The following is an 18,977-nucleotide window of genomic DNA, read 5'->3' as shown; positions in this document are numbered from 1 at the left end:
GTGACGTAAAAGGGAGATGAGTGAAGAAGTATAGTAGTAAGGCGTTCGACCCTTTTTAAGCTCTTGCGTTTACCTCCCCCCCTTGTTTTTGTTCCCTACGTCTCGCATACGTTTGAGATAAGATTGGTAGGAACGTTCCCTTTTAATTCCACAAGAGGGACTTACTATATTTCGTCTCACAAGGGTGCATTGATTGCCGTCACCCTTCATTTCCATCCCCTCAACGCTTCTCTTTTAGGCACAAAAAGGGCATTTTTGGTGCATTTAATAATTACTATCGCATTTCCCAATTTCTGTTGGTGATGATTAAACTAAGATTACCGTGCCTTTATTGGAATTGGTTCCTCTATTGCGCAATTTGTGTCGTATTCCATGGATCATTACTGTCGCTGCATATCCCGCAGTTTTTGGAATTTTCAGGTGATAATCTGACAACCCATTACATTTTTAAATATTGGAGTATTTGGCTATCTCTCAATTGGAAACTTACTGTTTATTGAGTTTCTAACCAAGTGCTATAATTCTACTACATTGCTTTATGCTGAAAATTTCTCTAGCATCATAAGATAATATAAAACATGAATTATATTCTGGTTCAACATTTTATACCTTGTTTCCAGACTTGAGTGTCTCTATTTTAATCTTGAAGAGAATTGGATATTAACAGTAAAGTGCCAGGATTAATTATAAAACGAGAAAAATTGAAGTATTTTTTTGTTCCTGGCATTCGTGTAGCGCAGTAGACAACTGCGCTATATACCACTGAATTTGAAGAAGCCGTCTCTCAAAACGAGAGAAATATTTACCAATTATTTCAGGGGTAAAGGAATTAATACGCCAGAGGCACAAGATCTTGAAAGTTAGTATTTCTTTTTGAGAGTCAAAGAGTGCTCGACTAGCCGTGGATCATTAAATTCTACTAGTCGTCAAACTGAAAATGAAGTCTTCTTTTTTCCAAATTTTCCTGAAATCCTGAATACTGCCCTAAAATAACACGTCGGAGGAAAATTCGGGAGTAACAGTCGAAATTTCTATGGTCTTGAATCTTTGAAAGATGCGGTCTGAGCGAGAAACTTGACATCCCATGATTTTATTGAATTATATGAGTGTGTTGAGTACAAAGGAGCTCAGTTTGGGAAGTTGAGTGAATGCTTTTGTCGATATATCTTTTGTCGATATATCTTTTGTCGGTGATAATGAGATGAAAACACACTTAGTAATTCCTTATCCCGAAAAATAATAACTTAAGTTTCCTCATCTCCATGACTTATGACGCTCAAGGGGTATCACTTAATACATCCTAAGAAAATATTTTTTTCAATTTTATTGGCATGCTCAGTCATTTAATCTCATTCTTTATTTACTGCAAGACTCACGCTTCCATTTGAATGAAATTTTTCCGTTTTCTTGCTTTAGCCGAACGAAAGTATTGAGAACTCAAAGACTTCAGTGAAACTTCAAAACTAATTATTAATGACTTTCCTTCTGTTTCTCAGCCTTTAGCTGGCAGTTGGGGTCTTACGATTGGAGCATGGAGATGTTAAAATTAGTCGTCATACAGTATTTAGTATTCAGTATCTAGCATTTTCTGATTTTATTTGGGAAAATAATTAAATATAATTCAATTGTATCTCTCTATTGAGCATATTTCCACGCATTCATGCTCCTCAAGGATTGATTTACAGAAATTTAATTAGTTTTATGAAACTTTTCGGTTTGTACTCGGAAATTCATGAAATCCTAATCATATTAGTTTAGGAAAAAATCTAATAAATAATTACAACCGAATGTAAATCTATGTATTTCGTTTGGTGAAGATATTCTATTGTTGTGATAATTAAAGTTAGTACTGAAATTTCAGTTCGAGGGCCAAAAATTGGATATTTTTCCTTGAGTATTCAAAATATCTGTACTTCACTATGCATGTACGTGTGTCACACAAGGTACAAGCGTGCCTTTTTTAGGCAAATTATAACTGATGCAGGCGTTCATGTTATGATCAATCCCGATTTACTCCATTTTTCAACGAAATATTGGGAAAGAGGAGGGTTACCCATCAAAATGCTGCAGCTTCATTGCAAGCTTCACGAAATATTTAGATGGTGATTATGTTCTTCGGAGAAAATTGTTTTTTCTCCTGTTTAATTATAATTATAATATATTTACAATTTGCGATGTAATTAAAATACCGCAAGTTGCAATACATGCGTATGTGTACTACACTATGTCCTTTGTCGCCTAACTCGTAGGACTTTCTGATATCTACCACTTGAAATTTATATGTAAATGTTTACACAATATTAATTTCGATTTATTTTATTTACAGAGAGTCTCAGAGAATACTTCGCCAAATATGGGGATATAACGGAGGTGATGGTAATGAAAGATCCAACTACTAGACGGTCGAGGTGAGTAGAATGAACTTCTCGTGTTTCTTTACTTACATCTTTAACAAATGTATCTTATTAATGTCCTAATTGTATTACTTTTAAGTTTTATCTTCAAAGTTTCCCTTTCGTCTTATGATGAAATTTCAAGTATATTTTTATGCTCATGTGCGTCTGTTAATGCTCACTGTGTGCCTCTATTGGATGCATTGGTTTTGAATGTGTGGATGGAATGTTGCGCGTTTTCTGTGACTGCCTGAAAACACCTCAAATAAAACACATTTATACTTTCTTATAAATACCTAAGTGGGATGGGAATGTATAATCAATAAATTATGCATTGAGATTATTTAATTAATCCACGAGGGTGGAATAAAAATTTTCATGTGTCGGTAGTATCCTTAAAGGTAAAAAATATTTTCACAATTACTTCAAATGCACTATACCAAATATTTTCTGAAAGTTAACTGGCTATCTTTTCCTTCATTGCCTAATGATATATATGTATAGTCTTCTTCCGTCGAGGTTCATTTTAAAATACCAATTTATATCATGTGAACACTAGCGTTTTACATGTGTATTCTTAATTTCACTGAAGTGGTCTCTTCAACGTTATCAGACATACCATTTAATGAAATATCTCCGTTTTTTACTTTTCGTGTGCAAAATAATATCTAGTAAAAATAATGAGTTATGGGGGTCGGGGGACGACAGCGGTGCAGGGTGATGGACCAGAAAATAAAAAAAAAGCATCGTTAACGATTCCGCTTCATCAAATACTTCCAATATTTTTCACTCGGTTGCCATTTTATACCTTGGGTATTTCTTTCTCAAATAATTACCGATTTTTCCTTTGGATTTGGGGGTGAGCTCTTTGCGTATGCTTGCCTTTAAAGGAGCGAAAAGTAGCCACGCCCGTTTTCTTCATCGAGCGAGCAGTAGAGTGGTGGGTAGAGGTGAGAAATGGAACAAGAAAGTACGCTGGTTCTTTCTTCTATGCCTTTCATAATCTCCCGTTCTCCTTACTTCCTGATTTGTCCTCGGTATAATTCAGATGCATAAATTTGGGTCAAGTAGGATTAGAAAAAAATTTAAAAATCGTTATTCATCCTGGGGAAAAGAGAAGACTCCTTCCCTGATTTTAGCTGACCACTCGTCATTGTCAGCTTTGTCATACTTTTTTAATTAGTCCATATAGCTTAAGAGGATGGAGTGGTGTGGTAAAGATGCTCAAAATGGCTCATTTCTATTGACTAAAATATTCGAGGCGCTTGTCCGCTGCCCGTGCTTCGGCAGTGTTTTTGAGCCCAGGATTTCATCACATCGTCTAAGAATATTAGTTTAGTAGGAGGGGAGCGTAGAGTATAGCAAGGGGCTGTCTTCAGGTGATGGATTGCCCTGACGAATATATCGACCGATCTTTTGCCACCGGAAACCAGCAAAACATCGGCGATAGTAGCGCAAGTTCATGAGCAGATATTGACCACCCAGTTAATACCCTTTGAACTTTGATTTATTTTTAATTATAAAGGAACATTGTTGTATACAATCGTCGTTTAGTTTTCATTCCTTTATTCCGGAATTGTTTTATGTTAAAGAATGAAAACGCTAATTGGAAAAGCTACCATTCGCTCGGGAGGTATGTTTCGATACATTTGAATCGACACTAAATGGCAAATGTATACGTATTATTTTTGAGACGCTGCGACGGTTTAGCTATCATGCATCTCATCTTGTCCGGAAACATCATCTTGAAGACTAGGATTTCTGACCTTGAAGTAGATTATACTTCATATTATAAAAATTGCCGGATCTAATTACTTGAATTCGATGAGATTAGCGCTCTTTATAAGCATCAGTTCTTAAAATATCGATGACGATTACGTGAGCGATTGATCGAATTGATTTTCGATTAATGGCAAATGAAAGGGGGAAATATTGCAATTGAGAATATATTGACGTGGCACGCAAATGAATCTCAACCTATAATTTCCATTTTGTCTCCACGCGTGCGTTAACTCGGGGAAAACACAGTCATATTTTCCTATGAAATCACATACTACGAATTAACTTCAAATGCACAAAAATAAAAATTATTTTTCCAGTATCCTCAGGGAAAATGAATGGTATGTGTGGTGTGTGTGTGTGGGCATATCAAATGTATCGGCCACAGATATTCTAGAAAAAACGCCGTGGTAATCAATTCGATGGTTGGTTAGATAGGAGAAGAATGCTAAGTTAATGTGGAACTCACACATCAGGGTAGAGGGACCAGTATATCCCATTTTTTCACAAGAAGATCTGGCACATGAAAAATCATACAGCTTTGGAGATGCTGACGGTGACCAGGGACGTTCCCGGAAATCTCAGTCGGCCCTTGCAGTCATTACCCAATCGCTTTGCTCACCAGATTGAACTGTTATAAGATATGATAGTCGGCCTAAACACCTCCAAAAATTTGTAAATAATCGTCAATCATCCTCATGCTACAAATACCATTATTTACTCCCTTTCAATTGTTTAGAGGCAAACTTTGTGTGCATTTTGGACCCAATATGACATCCAGAGGTGACAATTACGTCGTTATTCAAATGATTTGGAAGAAGACTGCTGTCTTCTATGGTAAACTATCGCAAAATATGCAGCAAAAGCATTAATGTAAATTGATTATTCATAGATAAAAAAATAGTTTCAAAAATAGACGCCTGAGATTGTGGAATTATATCTGCTGTTTTAGACGCAATACACTGAATAATCACGTGTTACAGTCAGTGTATTGAGTATTTGTCCTTAATATTCATTTTTATTAAAAATTTAAATTTGTTTCTAAACATCAATTTTTTGTGGAGGTCGATCTCATGCACGGGAAAATCCCCGGGCTAAGCGAATTTTTCTGTCAATTTCGGTTGCACGCGATGAAATTGCCGCGGAGTTAAACCCGCTGCGTATGAAATATGTGCACGAGGAATCCAAATCGATAAAAATCATTCTGAAAGTTAGGGGAGGAGTGTGCAAAAAAAGGACAACAAAAAAATTAGAGAGACAAAAGGTTATTTCCTGTGTTTGCGCGCGCGACTATCTTGCATCACCGAGCTGGCACTGTTCCACCCACTCATGACCTCGTGGACGAATAGGACGGCGAGAGGAGGAGGATGATAGGAGGAGCGGGGAGGGGAAGAGGAATAGGAAACAAGCACGGGAAGGGGAGGTCGTAAGTGCGAGGAAGAGAATGGAAAAATATGTACGAGGGAGGGAGCATCTGAACTCTTTCGTTCCGTAGTCAAAACTGTGAAGGAATGCACCGCCACTTCTTATCTCATTAATGTTCCTGTGAGACATCTTCTAAGTATGGGTAAAATTCGGCAATTATCGCGTCTGCAAAGCCATTCTTGTTTCTTTCCACCCTACCATTACATCCTCCTCCACAATATTTCCATTCTCTACGTCTTGGGTGTCCAACAAACCTGAAAATCATAGATAAATCGTGGAGTTTACTTAATCTGGAAAGCATAATGACTTTAGATTGCATTAGAAAATGTAATAGCGTATGTCTCTGCAGGGACTTTTTATGGTAGGTACACTCAGAAGTTATGCATGCATCAAAACGAATGGTAATTTTTAAACCGGGATCATTCTGTTTGATGCATATCTTTTTTCTCTAGAAGTTTTATAACTATTCAATAACTGATTTATATAGCCATATATACTATATGTTTTCTTATTACTTCTAATCTACCTATTAAAATAAAATTTGATGTTTTGTTATCAATATAGACGCTATAGTAAGGGAGCGAGCAGAAATCAGCTTCTAATCTAGGATAAGGTCAAAAGTTTGAATTAAGATTTTAATTTTGTACATCCCCACCCAAATTCAATTTTATGCTCTGCTGGGAAATGTATTTGGAATACCTCAAATGGAGCAGGAAAAGAATATGGTCACTGGTTATGCAACATTCACATCCTGCTGCTCTAATTGTTAGTACTTTACCCTTACCTATTTAGCCGATATTGGTGTTAAAGTTTGGTTTAGCCGCAAGGAAAAAGTCTCATCTAATTTTTCTATATCCTGTGCAATAGTCCGCAATTTGGTATGGCAAAAATGTGATCAAATTTGTGGTGACATGGAAAAGAAGTGAAGTTTATAAGTGAGTGAAATTTGTGAGAATTTGGAATGCATTTTTAACTATCAATTCCTATTTTGAGTGCGACATTGTAATTTTCTGTAATTAACTACTGGACTAAGGCTGATGTTCGTTAGCTAAGAATAAAACGCTTTGTCCGTTGTTCTGTATTAAACAATGCAATGTCCTTTCCGTCAGCATAATCACATATCATTTGGTTTATTTCTCCATTTTATGGTTGTTGAGATTAATGTGAAGAGCGTAAAATTAACCAAGGGAATTCCCCTCGGTTAATTTTTAGTGTTTATTTCATTTGCTCTTCCTTTTAAATACATCTTTTCTTCAGCTTGCATAATTTTCTGCCACTTGAAAAAATAAATTGAAATTTAAGGACCTGAATTCAAGTTGCATGACCAGTTGACGCTCGAGTTCCTAATTCAACATATGCGCTGTCGACGGATGAGCCATTCAATCATGTACTTTTTTATTTTAATTATAAGTTTTCAGAGAAATTAATATAACTGCCCTTTTTTCTATACACATATACTTAATACGTGGTACCGAGATGTTTGTTCCTTGTGTGGGTGATCCCCGTCGCTCACTGTCGACCGTTTTAATACTTTCGGCCCACTTCTATTCAGGCAATTTCGTCTTCTCGTTCCCTCATAGCCCTCCCGACTCATCTTCTCCTACATTTCTCCCTTAGCCACCATTCGACTTTTGTTAATTCCGCGAGCACCTCCCTCCACCTGTGCCACCCTCTCATTAACTCCCTCGACCCGTGCGGTATTTTATTTTTGAGCCACACATCGTCTCCAGCGCTGAGCACCTCCGTCACGTGGAGATTCCAAATGCTGCTCAATCCTCCCTCAGTCAATGTCCTTCTCGCATCAGCTCCCTCCTCTCCCTATGCCTCCGTCCTCTCGTATCATTCCCTTTCATTGCTCATCTCCCCTTCCTACTCCTTAGCGGGGAGGGAGGGAGAGAGCCATCTGCACTATTTTGTCAGACCGCTCATTTGAAGCTTAGCCAAGAGACTTGGAAGGAAAAACAATGGATGGATGGTTCGCGTGGTGGAGGATGCAGGGGGCTTGATGGTGGAAGGGAGGGATGGTCAGGTAGAAGGGGCAGGGTGAGGCCTGGTGTCATAGTACAAAAGGAACGGGTGAGGGGAAGTTGAAGGAGAAAGGGATTTTTGAGTGTGGGGGGAGAGAGGGCGGTGAAAAGTTGGATCACTAATTCCAAAGCCTGTGGTGCAAATAAGAGAAAAGAGGGATACGGCGGAGGACATAGGGGGCGAGTTGGTTTTGTGAGCATTTATGCGTGTGTGTGTGTGGATCTCAAAGAAAATGTGCGCTCATGGTGTATAGAGAGGAAGGTGGTAGTAAAATGCGGTCTAGGGGTTTGGTGGGCGGGAAGGATTTCGGTCGGGTGGACGTAGGGGGCTCTAAAAGGGGCTTTTAAAACTCAATCCATGCTCCTTTCCCTCCTCAGTATATACCTTTTTTACCGTTTTATAACTCTTTATTATCTTTTCTTCTGACGCACGCCAATGTTATTTTCAAATCTCGTGTCGTGTGCGTGTGGAGTAATCTTTTTGGGCTTCAAAGGGAAAGTTAAATAATTAACATTCCGAATTAGTGAATCTTAATCTTCCTAGGATTGAATAAGTTAAGCACTGTAATATCTGGAACTTATGTCGTAAATGGATACAAAAAAAGAATTAGGTATTCTGTTTTCAATTCAGATGTAAATGTTTGATTTATTGGGGAATGATATGTACTAAATTTGCTTACTCTGCTGTAATAACTATTAATCAATTATTCTTTATTATGAGTTTGTGGCTATTAACTATTTGTTATTGGTGGTAATTCAGGTAGGTTCCACAAAGATAAAGAAATATTGCGCCTTCAGGCGTAGGAAGATAGAAAATATTTGCAATATTTGTAGATCACTATTACTCTTTTGTTAATGGCAAGCATACTCAAGTCTTTTTTCGTGATAAAACTTTAGTTATTGCAGTAGGTATCTATACTATGTTCTGGGGACATAAAATGCCGTATTTCATTCTCTTAGGGATTAAAATCGTCCAACGTCACTTTTGACGTCTAGGACACCTGTTCTTATCCTATTTTCTTTTGTGCTCATCCCTTTCTCTGCTCACATTTCCATATCCTCGCCAATCACCTCCTTCATGGCTTTCCGTAGAAGATTAAGGACTCCTTTTTTCTTTTTATTCTGTGTCCTCGGACGCCCTTTTAAAGTCCCCTCTTATTCATCAGCGGAATGGCTCTCCCTTGCCGTGTATTGTTTACGAGTAATGCCAAAGGGTTTCTTTGTTCGTTCATTAACGATCTAGAGATATAAATGCCTTTTATAATCCTCAGTCAAGCCATTAATCAATTTCACTGCGTTGTGTTATTTTCTGCTCTCGTTAATTTCACTCTAAAAAAGATAGAACTCTCTGATGCAGAGTAATTTATGTGCTATCTATTTCCTTGTGCTAAGTTCTAGATGGAATTGTACCATTTTTTTGCATTTTCCCAGTGGTTTGGTGTTGGGAAAACTGCCTAGAGGTATTGTTCTAGTGCACAAAGTCTCCCATTGCCAAGTTCTTTGAACAATGAGTCAACTCAATTTAGCAATTTGAGCTACGAAAGACTCTGAACTTTGACTTTTTTATTGATTCATTTTCTACATATACCATTACTAAAGCTTCCGCATTTAACAATAGCCACACTTGGAGGGAAAAAATCCCTTTGTTGAATACCAATTTCCAAAGTAAATGTTTACAGTGGTTGCAGTAGAAATAGTCACATCTGAAATATTACCTTCGATGAACGTTTACCTTAGAACCCCTGAGCGGCTAAGCCACATGGTAGTGGCTTAGCCACTAGTTAGTCTCCAAGTGAAGTTGTACCGGCTCTTCGTTGAAGAACTTTATCCACCATCTGCCAATATTATCAACGATGCGATCGATTCTGTGGTGACGCCAAAGTTTTGAATATTTCCTGGGCCGCCTTTTTTCATCACTTTTAAACCCTTTGGATAATGACTGCAACTGATACTTTCTCACCATAGTACTTTCTTAATTTCTTCACCGTTACATCTATAAACCCATTCCCCTGTTTTACCCTTTTCCTGCCTTCCCTTTTCGTTCTTGGGCTGAAACTAATTGCCTCGCTAAAAACATCTTTTATTAGAGGTTCCCATTTGTCTCCTCAGGTTGTTTGTTGCACGACTCCCCCTTAACCTATTCCATGCTGAGTCCAGAAGAAGACCTTCCCGCTAATCTCCTTTGCCCATCCCTGCTATCAATCATCAAAGTTGCGATGATTTCTGAAATTTCTATACTTTTCTTATCATCGCAGAACTCAATCATATCAGCATTAGGCATTTCCTCTCTGTTACCTTTATGCATGGCCATGTTAACGCGTACTGACATGGATATCTCTTTTCTTTCTCGCTATGAATTCATTATTGATGAATTTTTAGGGCATTGATTGTTTATAATTATCTGTTTGGGAGTCGAGGTCAAATTAAATTTAGTATCTGAGCATTCCATCACCCATTTGTGTTCTTTCAGGTTTACCATGTGTAATTCCACGTTTCGTTTATGGGAAAGGCTCTTATTTTATTGAATCAAGTGTAAGGTGGGCTAATTTGAAATCTCATCTATTGCAATAGTAAATATAATTTGCGTACCGTGAGGATATTTATTCTTCCTCGTTTCGGGAAATCGGATGGTAAATAAAGTGGTCTCCGTGGACACCAGATAGATGGGCTGACTGGGCTTAAATACAGACCCTGAGTTATTTCGGGGGGGAGGGAGGGGGAGGATATTTCCATCATAAACATCCCGCTTGAGCTTTCCATGCCTATCTCTCTTTTGATCAAACCCCTCCGCCTCCACCATCCGTCCATATCGGATTCGTATTCTCTCTTTTCTTCATTCCCCACGATCACTCTCCTCCTCTCCCCCAGTTCTCCTTCCTGATCGCGGCTCTCACTCTCCCATCTCAACTCTCCCATAATCTCGCAGCTTCATCCCCGCCCCGCCTTTCCCTCCTCTCTCCCCCCCCCCCCCCCGGCTGCTTTCGTCATTCTCCGATTCTCATCCCTCCGTCTGCCAAAATGTAGCCGCGTCTCACGCTTCCCCGATCCTTCAGTTCATTCCACCGCTAACTCCACTTGGCAACCAGAAAACCCCCCACCGCCATTCCTACCCTTTCCCACTCTCCAACTCTCTTATTCCTCTTCATCATCCCCCATCCCTTTATCTCCACAGGTGTTACCCACCTCCACCCTGTTAGCATCCCCCTTCCTCCCATCAACTCTTCTCTTCCATCGTCTTTGGGAGACCTCGGGATCATCCCCCTCCTTCCTTGCACTAACTCTGCCGCCCTCTTGCCATCCCTTCCTCCTCGTCTGTGCGCCTCTCTAGTGTTGCAGCAGCTCCTTTCAGCTCCTGTCCGACGTCTCTCTCTTTCTTCCATCCCGCACCCCTTTATATTTTTTAAGGGGCTCATTTAATCTCCACTCGCTCTTTGTTGCTTCCTGATAGGGGAAGACCCCGATCAAATCGTATTTCAGCGCCACCAACGAACTGCTGTCTTACCCTTCTGTCTTCAGATTGCGTGCCCACCTTTTTCTCGCTTCCCCTTGAGAATGTATTATCTTCGTATGTTGCAGAGCTTTTCCTGCTCCAGCAAATATAAGAAATTATGCCCTTTTATTATGGTTTACATCATCGTCAATCTTCTTATACTATCATAGAAAGACGTGTTGACTGCAATTGTTTTATTGAATAAGTATTGTACGTGTGTTGGCGTTTAATAGTTACTATTATGAATAAATGTGCAATACTTCTGTTTTATTGTAATCTGAATGGTTGCAAATCTTTCAATGATGAGCTCTTTCGTATTTCTAAATAAGTTTAACATTTTTAAAAATGTATAATCATGAGGTTTTTGGAGTGACTCTTGTGAAATGACGTTTTATTGTATTTAGGACTCTCTTAGCACTTTTGAGTATTCGCATTAGCATCGTCAACTGTTTAAGTTTGAATGTCTGTTTTATGTTGCGATTTGGGGAATTGCGCCGCTACTTTAAAGTAATAAAGGCAATTTCGTTTGTAATATTGGTGGTCGTAAGGAATGCAAAATCCGTCAACAGCACCATGCATCACAAGTGCATTAGCGTTTTAGTATTGATGAACATCATTCTCTTAGTTCTGTTTTTGAACTATTTGGTTGTCTTCACGCTTATCTTGTAAGCAATTTTCTAACAATTTACGATAGTTTTTTTAGACGATTTACATCACATCGGAATCACATGTCCCTAACTGATTCCATTGAAATAAGACAGCATTATTTTTATCTTTCCGGTTACATTGCTCTCGTATTATTAATGCGAATTTCAAAATTTATTCAGAGCGGAATCGGATTCCTGCGTAGTGAAACAAAACCTTGAATTATCCGTCTCTCCTTTTTTGAAGGTATTTTCCATTTTCTGACAGTTTCAGTGGGTGGTAGCTCTATAGCTTTCAGTCCTCTTTAGGGAAGGTAGGCTTGCGCGGATGTATGACATGCATTACTTTGCACCAGCACTCACTTTTGCTCATTTCTATATTTACACGTACATTTACTCTCGTCCATATCGCTACGTCCATCAAACGGTGAATGCCGCACCCGAGCCTCTCTCTTTTACCCCATGCACGCACGCACAAACACACCATCACACGCACGCGCTTATGGTTCTCTAAAGACCCATTCTCCCTTATAAAGATTCCATGCTTCCTTCCCATTCATCATTTCAACCCGAAGAAAGATTTTTGTCTGCTAACCTGTCTCCTTCTCTCCTTCCTCGTTTTCTTTACTTCTATTTGTCCCTCCTCCGCCTCCTCCTTCCTGAGTCCTCCCTTTTCTTGCCCTAGCCCATGGCTTATTTATTTCCATTCCATTCCTACAGCAATCGGTACTCTGACTTTCGCCTTATTTCCTCCTTGCCTCTTGTCGCTTATCCACCGACATCCCATCCTTCTTATGACCTTTGTTAGGCTCATTCCTTGGCTGATTGTGGTATCATTTGAATTTTATATTGAGGTGCTATCTATGTTTTTCCGGCTCATCATGTAAGCCTTATTGAGATTGATTGAAAGGCTTTGCTTCAAATATTTTTTCTTGGCGGCCGGCGAAAATATGTTACACTTTGCCAAAGGTCAAGCCACGAAGTCTAAAAGTACTGTCGGTGAAGTTAGTGTCGGAAAATTCGGACCATATCCGATTTAATTCATTCTGAGTGAAGGTGGATGACAAATGAGTTACGCTCTAGCTCAGTCGTTTTTTAAATTAGGGGGTTCCTTTCTCCAAGCCCATTATACACTCCTGGGGACTCTTTTGTAACAATCTATACCTTAAAATAAAATAACTTTTAACATTTATTAGAATTGAATTTTGAGTAAGAGTGTAATCTTCCCTATGTTCTTGGGTCAATACCTTGGGTCAGTGTTCTTTGAGCGGACAACAAAATGCGGCCCCTTTACTTGTCTGTCCCTTTTTTGCCGCAGCAGTTTTCATTAGACCCTAACAATGATCTTATATTGGTAATTAATACTATGTGAGAAATATTTTCGAGTGAAGGGCTGCGACAATTAAGGGTTATATTAAAAGTCGTTAACCAGATTAATTATGTGCCCTCAGGATTTTGTCAATTTTTTTGAAAAAAGGCGTTTCCCTTTGAAATATAGTCATTTGATTCGATGCCTACTTCAAATTTTCATCTCATTGCTTTTTATCAGCATGCTAAGCCATGGGACATTGTAAAAGCTTTCCAACAGTTTATGGAGTAGAAGAAAATCCTCCAGGCTCTTGCTTAGCAAGAACCTTGCAATTCATTAATGATCAATGTTATTTTCTACTCAGATATGCCTTATGATCGTCGTGAGTTGCCTGCGTTGCCGAAAACTTATCATGCATTTGAAATCGTACATATTTTATCCACAGTGGCCATTTATTGATACACATGGCTTAAAAGGTTAATTAATAAGTCTTCAAAACAATAAGAAATAGTCTGAGACCTTTTAAGCTATGTCATTTAAATTTTGGAAAACTTTAGACAACTTCCTCTTCCTTGGCCCATCTAAATTCAATGAGAATAAGTGCTATTACATTTAATATTTATAATGTTTTTACAGGCAAGTGATTCATATTTTAATGAATGAAAATGTTGAATTATTGTATTCCCATGCGTTACCCTCAGCATGTTTGCAAATCATACCCCTAAAAACGCTAAAAAATTCGAGAATGAACTACCAAAGTATGTATCATTAGTTCGTACGTGGGAATCCATGATTTTGGCTTCCTTTGCTTTTAGTTATGTAGATTTCTTTTAAACTTTGCAGTTTCAGGCTTCACTTCATGAATTTTTATTAAGCCATAATATCCGAAGGAATAAGGTACTTTTCCACAGATTTGTGTGAAGAAAAATCTTCTTCCTTCTATTATTGTACAAAGATTGATTTTTTTTAATATTTACATACTGGAATTAATGGTCTTCCACTTGTGCCAAATGCTTCTTGCTTCTATGTTGATCAATAAAAAAAGGAAATATGCCTTGGTAGCTTCGGTAACTTAATGCTTTACAACCCTTGATTTATTTCGCAAGACTTCAGGATTCCTAATGCTCCATAATCCTAGGGTATTTCCTTCGCCGGTGATAATCTTTTAATCGCTGAAAAACTCACGGTTTTCCAAGAAAGCCAAGAATCAAGATGCTGTGAATATTTTTCTTGCCCCCTTCATCCTAAAATATAATGGATTATTTTTACACATTTTACCACTCCCATTCCCTATTTTTTTCAAAATTCTATAATTTTTTCCGTCCAGCCCAATTTTTTCTCATGCAAGATGCTGCATCACGAACATTTTTTAGGTATCGTTCTTTCCGCATTCACCCTAATGCTCTCTTCACTCCAGAGAAAGTATTGTGAGGGTGCCCTTAACTTTCTTCCCTGAAGTCGTCGTTCCCAGGTATTTCTTCCACCCTTGCTGCCATCTCATACTCTCTCGCTTTTTCACGTCTCTTTTCTTTCCGTTCACATCTGTCGGGTCTTTTCACCCTTCCTCATACCACTCGCTCCCTTTCTCTCTCACCATCCCCGAATTTTTCTCTTCCCTTACTTCTATCTCTATCTCATTACACAGCTGTTCCATTCAGTCAAAAGTCTACTTCCGCCCATTCCGCCGAAGCCTTTTCATTCCCGCCGTCCTACTTCCCACCACCTCCTCCTTCCATTCCCATTCCTTCTCCTCTCTCCAGTCCCCAGCTTAAGCTTACTACGCCTCCTTCATCCCTAATCCCCTCCTACCGTCTAACAACCATTCCTCCCACCTCTTCTCCTCTATTCCTCGATTTCCTCTCTATCCCTCTCATTCCATGCCTCCGTGTCGGGACGCCGTCCGTAGCACGCCCCCTCTTTTGGGTGGTGAACTCCCCCCCCTTTTCCTCTTGACTATTTTCACCCTGGCGATCCTCTTTTACCCTCCTGCCACTTTCGGCTTCCCTCCCATTCTCGTCCCCCTCTCACACACTCCCTTAGCCCAACCACCCACGCGTCTTTCAACTCTCCCCGAAATAAAAGAACTCTTCCTCCGAAGACGTGAATCCTCTCTCTTGTATCCTCTCTGCCGCTCCCTTTTCTCTCTTACACTTTCTCTGAAGGTATTTCTCTTCCCTTAGTACGGAATTCGGTTTTTCCTCGTGGAATACCTTTGTGCCAGTCGCTAGGGGATTTGACACTGTTTACCGTTCCTCGCGAATCAAATTAGTTTTATGGCGTTTCCCTTACGAATCACCTCCTCCATCCTTTCAATATTTTCTTCAGCAGGAGTCTCGGCCTTTTTTTCTCTTTCAAAAATATGTAACCCTCAGTGTGACTTCTCGGAAGGGGAGTAATTGTGACTTCGTTCGCTTTCACCCGACGTCCTCGCCGTCATAGTGCTTAAAATATGAATACGAGCGCCGAGGTATGAAAATGCTATATATTATTCAAGCACTGTGTAATGCGTCTGATTGTTCTATGGCAGTGAAATCATATCGCGAAATAAAACGATTTTACTCCAATTCATTTTCCGAAGATTGCCATAAAATATATCGAGTCAATAATTCAGCTAAAATTTAGAAGGGGGGATTTATTTGTAAGCGATTATACTGATATGAAATTGGTGTTAAAATACACACAAGCCGTTTTATGGACGAGAAACTTTCTCAACAAAAGTCACGCATGAGCTTCTAATCTCCGAAACGAAGACGAAGGTTTCATCGAATTAACAGTAAATGGACGCCAAACATTTTTCTTTCCTCGGGCTGAGATTGAAATCCAATTACGTTTGGACGTTTAACAATTTAAATTGGTAGCTTTTTCACCTCTCCTTAAATTCCCTCTTTCTATCAACCTATAGAAAAACATTCCCACCCCGTGTTACTTCCCTCCCAAACTCAATAATCCTATTCTTCCCCTCCCCCGCGTGTCCCCTTCCTTCCACTCCCTTTCGACCCAATTTTCTCTTCGCTATCACTTCCCAGTATTTTGAGGTAGCCGAGCGTGAAAAAGCACTTATGGGAGAGAGGCGGAGGATGGGGAGCGTTTTGGTAGCTTAAAGGGAGAAGAGGACATGATTCCAGTCCAGCCCTTAGGTGGAGGGGGAGATGGAGGAAAGGTGGGGGGGTGGGGCTTGGGACGTGAGAGGATGGGGGAGTAGGGATCCTTGGAGGAGAAAAGGGCACGAAGGAGGGATGACTGAAGGCTGGAGTTGGTTGGGAGAGGGGTTTGGGGGAAGGTTGGGGGTCATGGGGCGGGCGAGTTCACAGGGTTTTTGGGCGGGAGGATGGGCAATTCGGAGAGAGTGGGGAGGGGCTCTTGAGGGTGGACAGGGCGCGTGGAGCGTGGGAGGAGGAGGAAGTGGGGACAGGGTTCGATGGAGATCCACGGCGAGGGGGTGGGTGGGTGGGGACGAAAGGAAGGGTTTTCTTGGACGGGGTGCGGTCGACGCCAACTGCTAAGGGGATGCGGTGGCGCCGCCGTACGTGACGATGCTACAAATGCCCTACGTGAGTCCGGCACCGAAGGTTGGACTTCCCTGCCCCCTCTCTCTCTCTCGCTCTCTCATCCATATCTCTTTCTTCTCTCGGAGTCTCGCACACTTACACCCCTACACAACACCTCCTCTCCCTTCTCTCCATCCCCCTTTTCTTCTTACGTCTTAAAAAGAGGCCGTGGTGCCTGAATGTTCAGGCACGCTCGGTGGAGAGGGAGTGGGCTTGTGCGTGTGACATAAACCCCTAGCGTCTTTTTTTTCTTCCTTTTCCAAGAGTGAGAGGACTTTTGTCTCTGGAACACGCGTTCTTCCGCGGCGGGGGACCAGCGGATGAGGTTTTTGTGTGTGCATGAGGGAGGGGTGGCTGTGTGAGAACGAAGTGTGTTTTGTTGGGACGACGGCGTTGGATTGGGAGAGAGTGAAGTGGGTAGGGGGGAGGGGATCCCCAAGTCCGTAGTCGCCGGCCCCTCGTGACCCACCCACCGCTCACCCACTCTCCCCACTTTCGTTGCCCGTTCATCCCCACCTCCCCGGGTATACTGTCTTCGGCCTCCTTTGCGAGAGGTGAAGTCTTCCAAACAATCCCTATCGCGGAAAAATGACCCTTGCGATAGGGGGAGGTGTGATCGTTTTTTCTAACAATGATATAGTTTGGAGTTTTTGTCTGTATTGCTGGAAAACGTAGCATTTTATCCTATTACACTTTTTCCTCACGCTGCTCTTTTCTTAGATCGTTATCCATTTCCGTCACACGTCCATTTCCTTTTATCCTTCTGCTCTTTCTGTCGCCTCCTTTCGGGACATCCGGCCTCCTTCTGGTTATCTTCAGTGTTCCTTCTGAAATGGCACCATAGGCATCTGATAGCTAAAGCCGGATTTTTCCTCCGTTTACCACTGAAGACTGACCCCTATTATGTGCGGTCAGATCGTGTTTTTCGATTTGAGAGCTTCTGGACAAAACACGAGTGTTTTATTATTATTTTCATTTACAAAGCGATGTATTGGTTCAATACAATAATGTTAGTGATGAATGCGTATGAGTTGGTTAAATATTGGGCCTTACTCCTCGTCCAGTTCTGTAACCTTCGATACTGTCTCTTTCATTTGGTTCGTGAACTGTAAACTTTTAAGAGCTTTTTAGAAAGTTGAATTTCGTATTTTATAATTTTATTTATTGGTATGCTACGGTTTATGTTTTGGTATAGAGTTCTTTGCAGAGCCAATAGCAGTACTGGTACCCGATAATCTTGATTATTAGGTAGTTTATTCCCAACATGAAGTTATGGACATCCTTCTAATAGTTTGCCTTGCATAATAAAAATGATGTAATTTTTTTTAAATAATAGAAAAATTATTTTACCTAGCATAATTTATGTTGTACAAGGGGTTAAATGCGAACATTGATGGAGTTGGCAGTGGCTAAGGTTGGTATTGGTCATCATTCGGGGGTTGTCTGAATGTGAAGGCATAAAAGGCTAGCGCCAGGAGGGTAGAATGATTAACAAATCACCTGAAAATCAGGAGTTACCCTTGCTTTTTCTACTTCACGATTAACAGTTGTACAAGAACATTGTATATCCTTAATATAATCAATCATAATATCTTAATAATATCATCTTTAGAATTAAGAATTTAATTCTGGAACTACCTTGGTCGAATGTGAATGCACCATCAGATGTCTTGCCATAAGTGATAACGTTTCATCATAACCCTCTTCTCTGGCGTTTCTTTGAATCTGATTTTAAAAATTCTTCTTACCTGGCCTCTGTAAGACGCATAAGTACGAGGGTCATCCGGAAAGTAGTACCCGTTCGTGAAATAAAGACACAAAAGTAAATATTAACAAACATAAAAAATTTTATTTGAAAGAGGATACTTTAAACTACTTCTCAACATAATCTCCAAGCAAATTAAGGCATTTGTCATAACGTGTGACAAGTTTCTGTATTCCTGCTGCATAGTCCTTCGCCGCCAGCTCATTGAGATACGCGAGGGACCCATCTTGCACAAATTTTTGCATAATGCAGATGGTGTTTAACAATTTCATGAACAATTGTTCGAGAAACATTGGGAAAATGCTCACAGATGTCATCAATTGTGACGCGCCGATCGTTCCTCACGAATTCGTCAACTGAGCTCACCAGTTGGTCTGTAATGACAGACGGTCTCTCCGAACGCTCATCGTCGTGTGTGTTCCCCCTCCCCATGTTGAAGTTGCGACACCACCGCCGAACAGACGACTCGTCCATTACATTGTCTCCATACACCTCCTTTAATTGGCGATGAATATCACATGGGCGAACGTTTCTTGCATTGAGGAATTTAATCACTGCCCTCACTTCACAACTGGCGGCGTTCTCAATTTTTTTAAA

At 40.2% G+C, this 18,977-nt stretch overlaps 1 protein-coding gene across 6 annotated transcripts in view; it reads left to right on the top strand.

Annotated features, from left to right (window-relative positions):
- Rbp6 (RNA-binding protein 6) overlaps positions 1-18,977 on the top strand; it is a 1,159,807-nt gene that overhangs the window by 538,926 nt on the left and 601,904 nt on the right. For all 6 annotated transcript variants that reach the window (XM_071587364.1, XM_071587360.1, XM_071587359.1 and 3 more), the window contains exon 3: positions 2,327-2,408. In XM_071587364.1, the coding sequence (XP_071443465.1) occupies positions 2,327-2,408 (82 nt within the window). The remainder of the gene's footprint in view (positions 1-2,326; positions 2,409-18,977) is intronic.

The sequence above is a fragment of the Hetaerina americana genome, unplaced genomic scaffold (genome assembly GCF_022747635.1).
Source record: "Hetaerina americana unplaced genomic scaffold, ioHetAmer1.1.p SCAF_3, whole genome shotgun sequence".
Taxonomy (NCBI): domain Eukaryota; kingdom Metazoa; phylum Arthropoda; class Insecta; order Odonata; family Calopterygidae; genus Hetaerina; species Hetaerina americana.
Note: the sequence above shows the minus strand (reverse complement) of the source record. Positions and strands in the feature narration are given on the sequence as shown.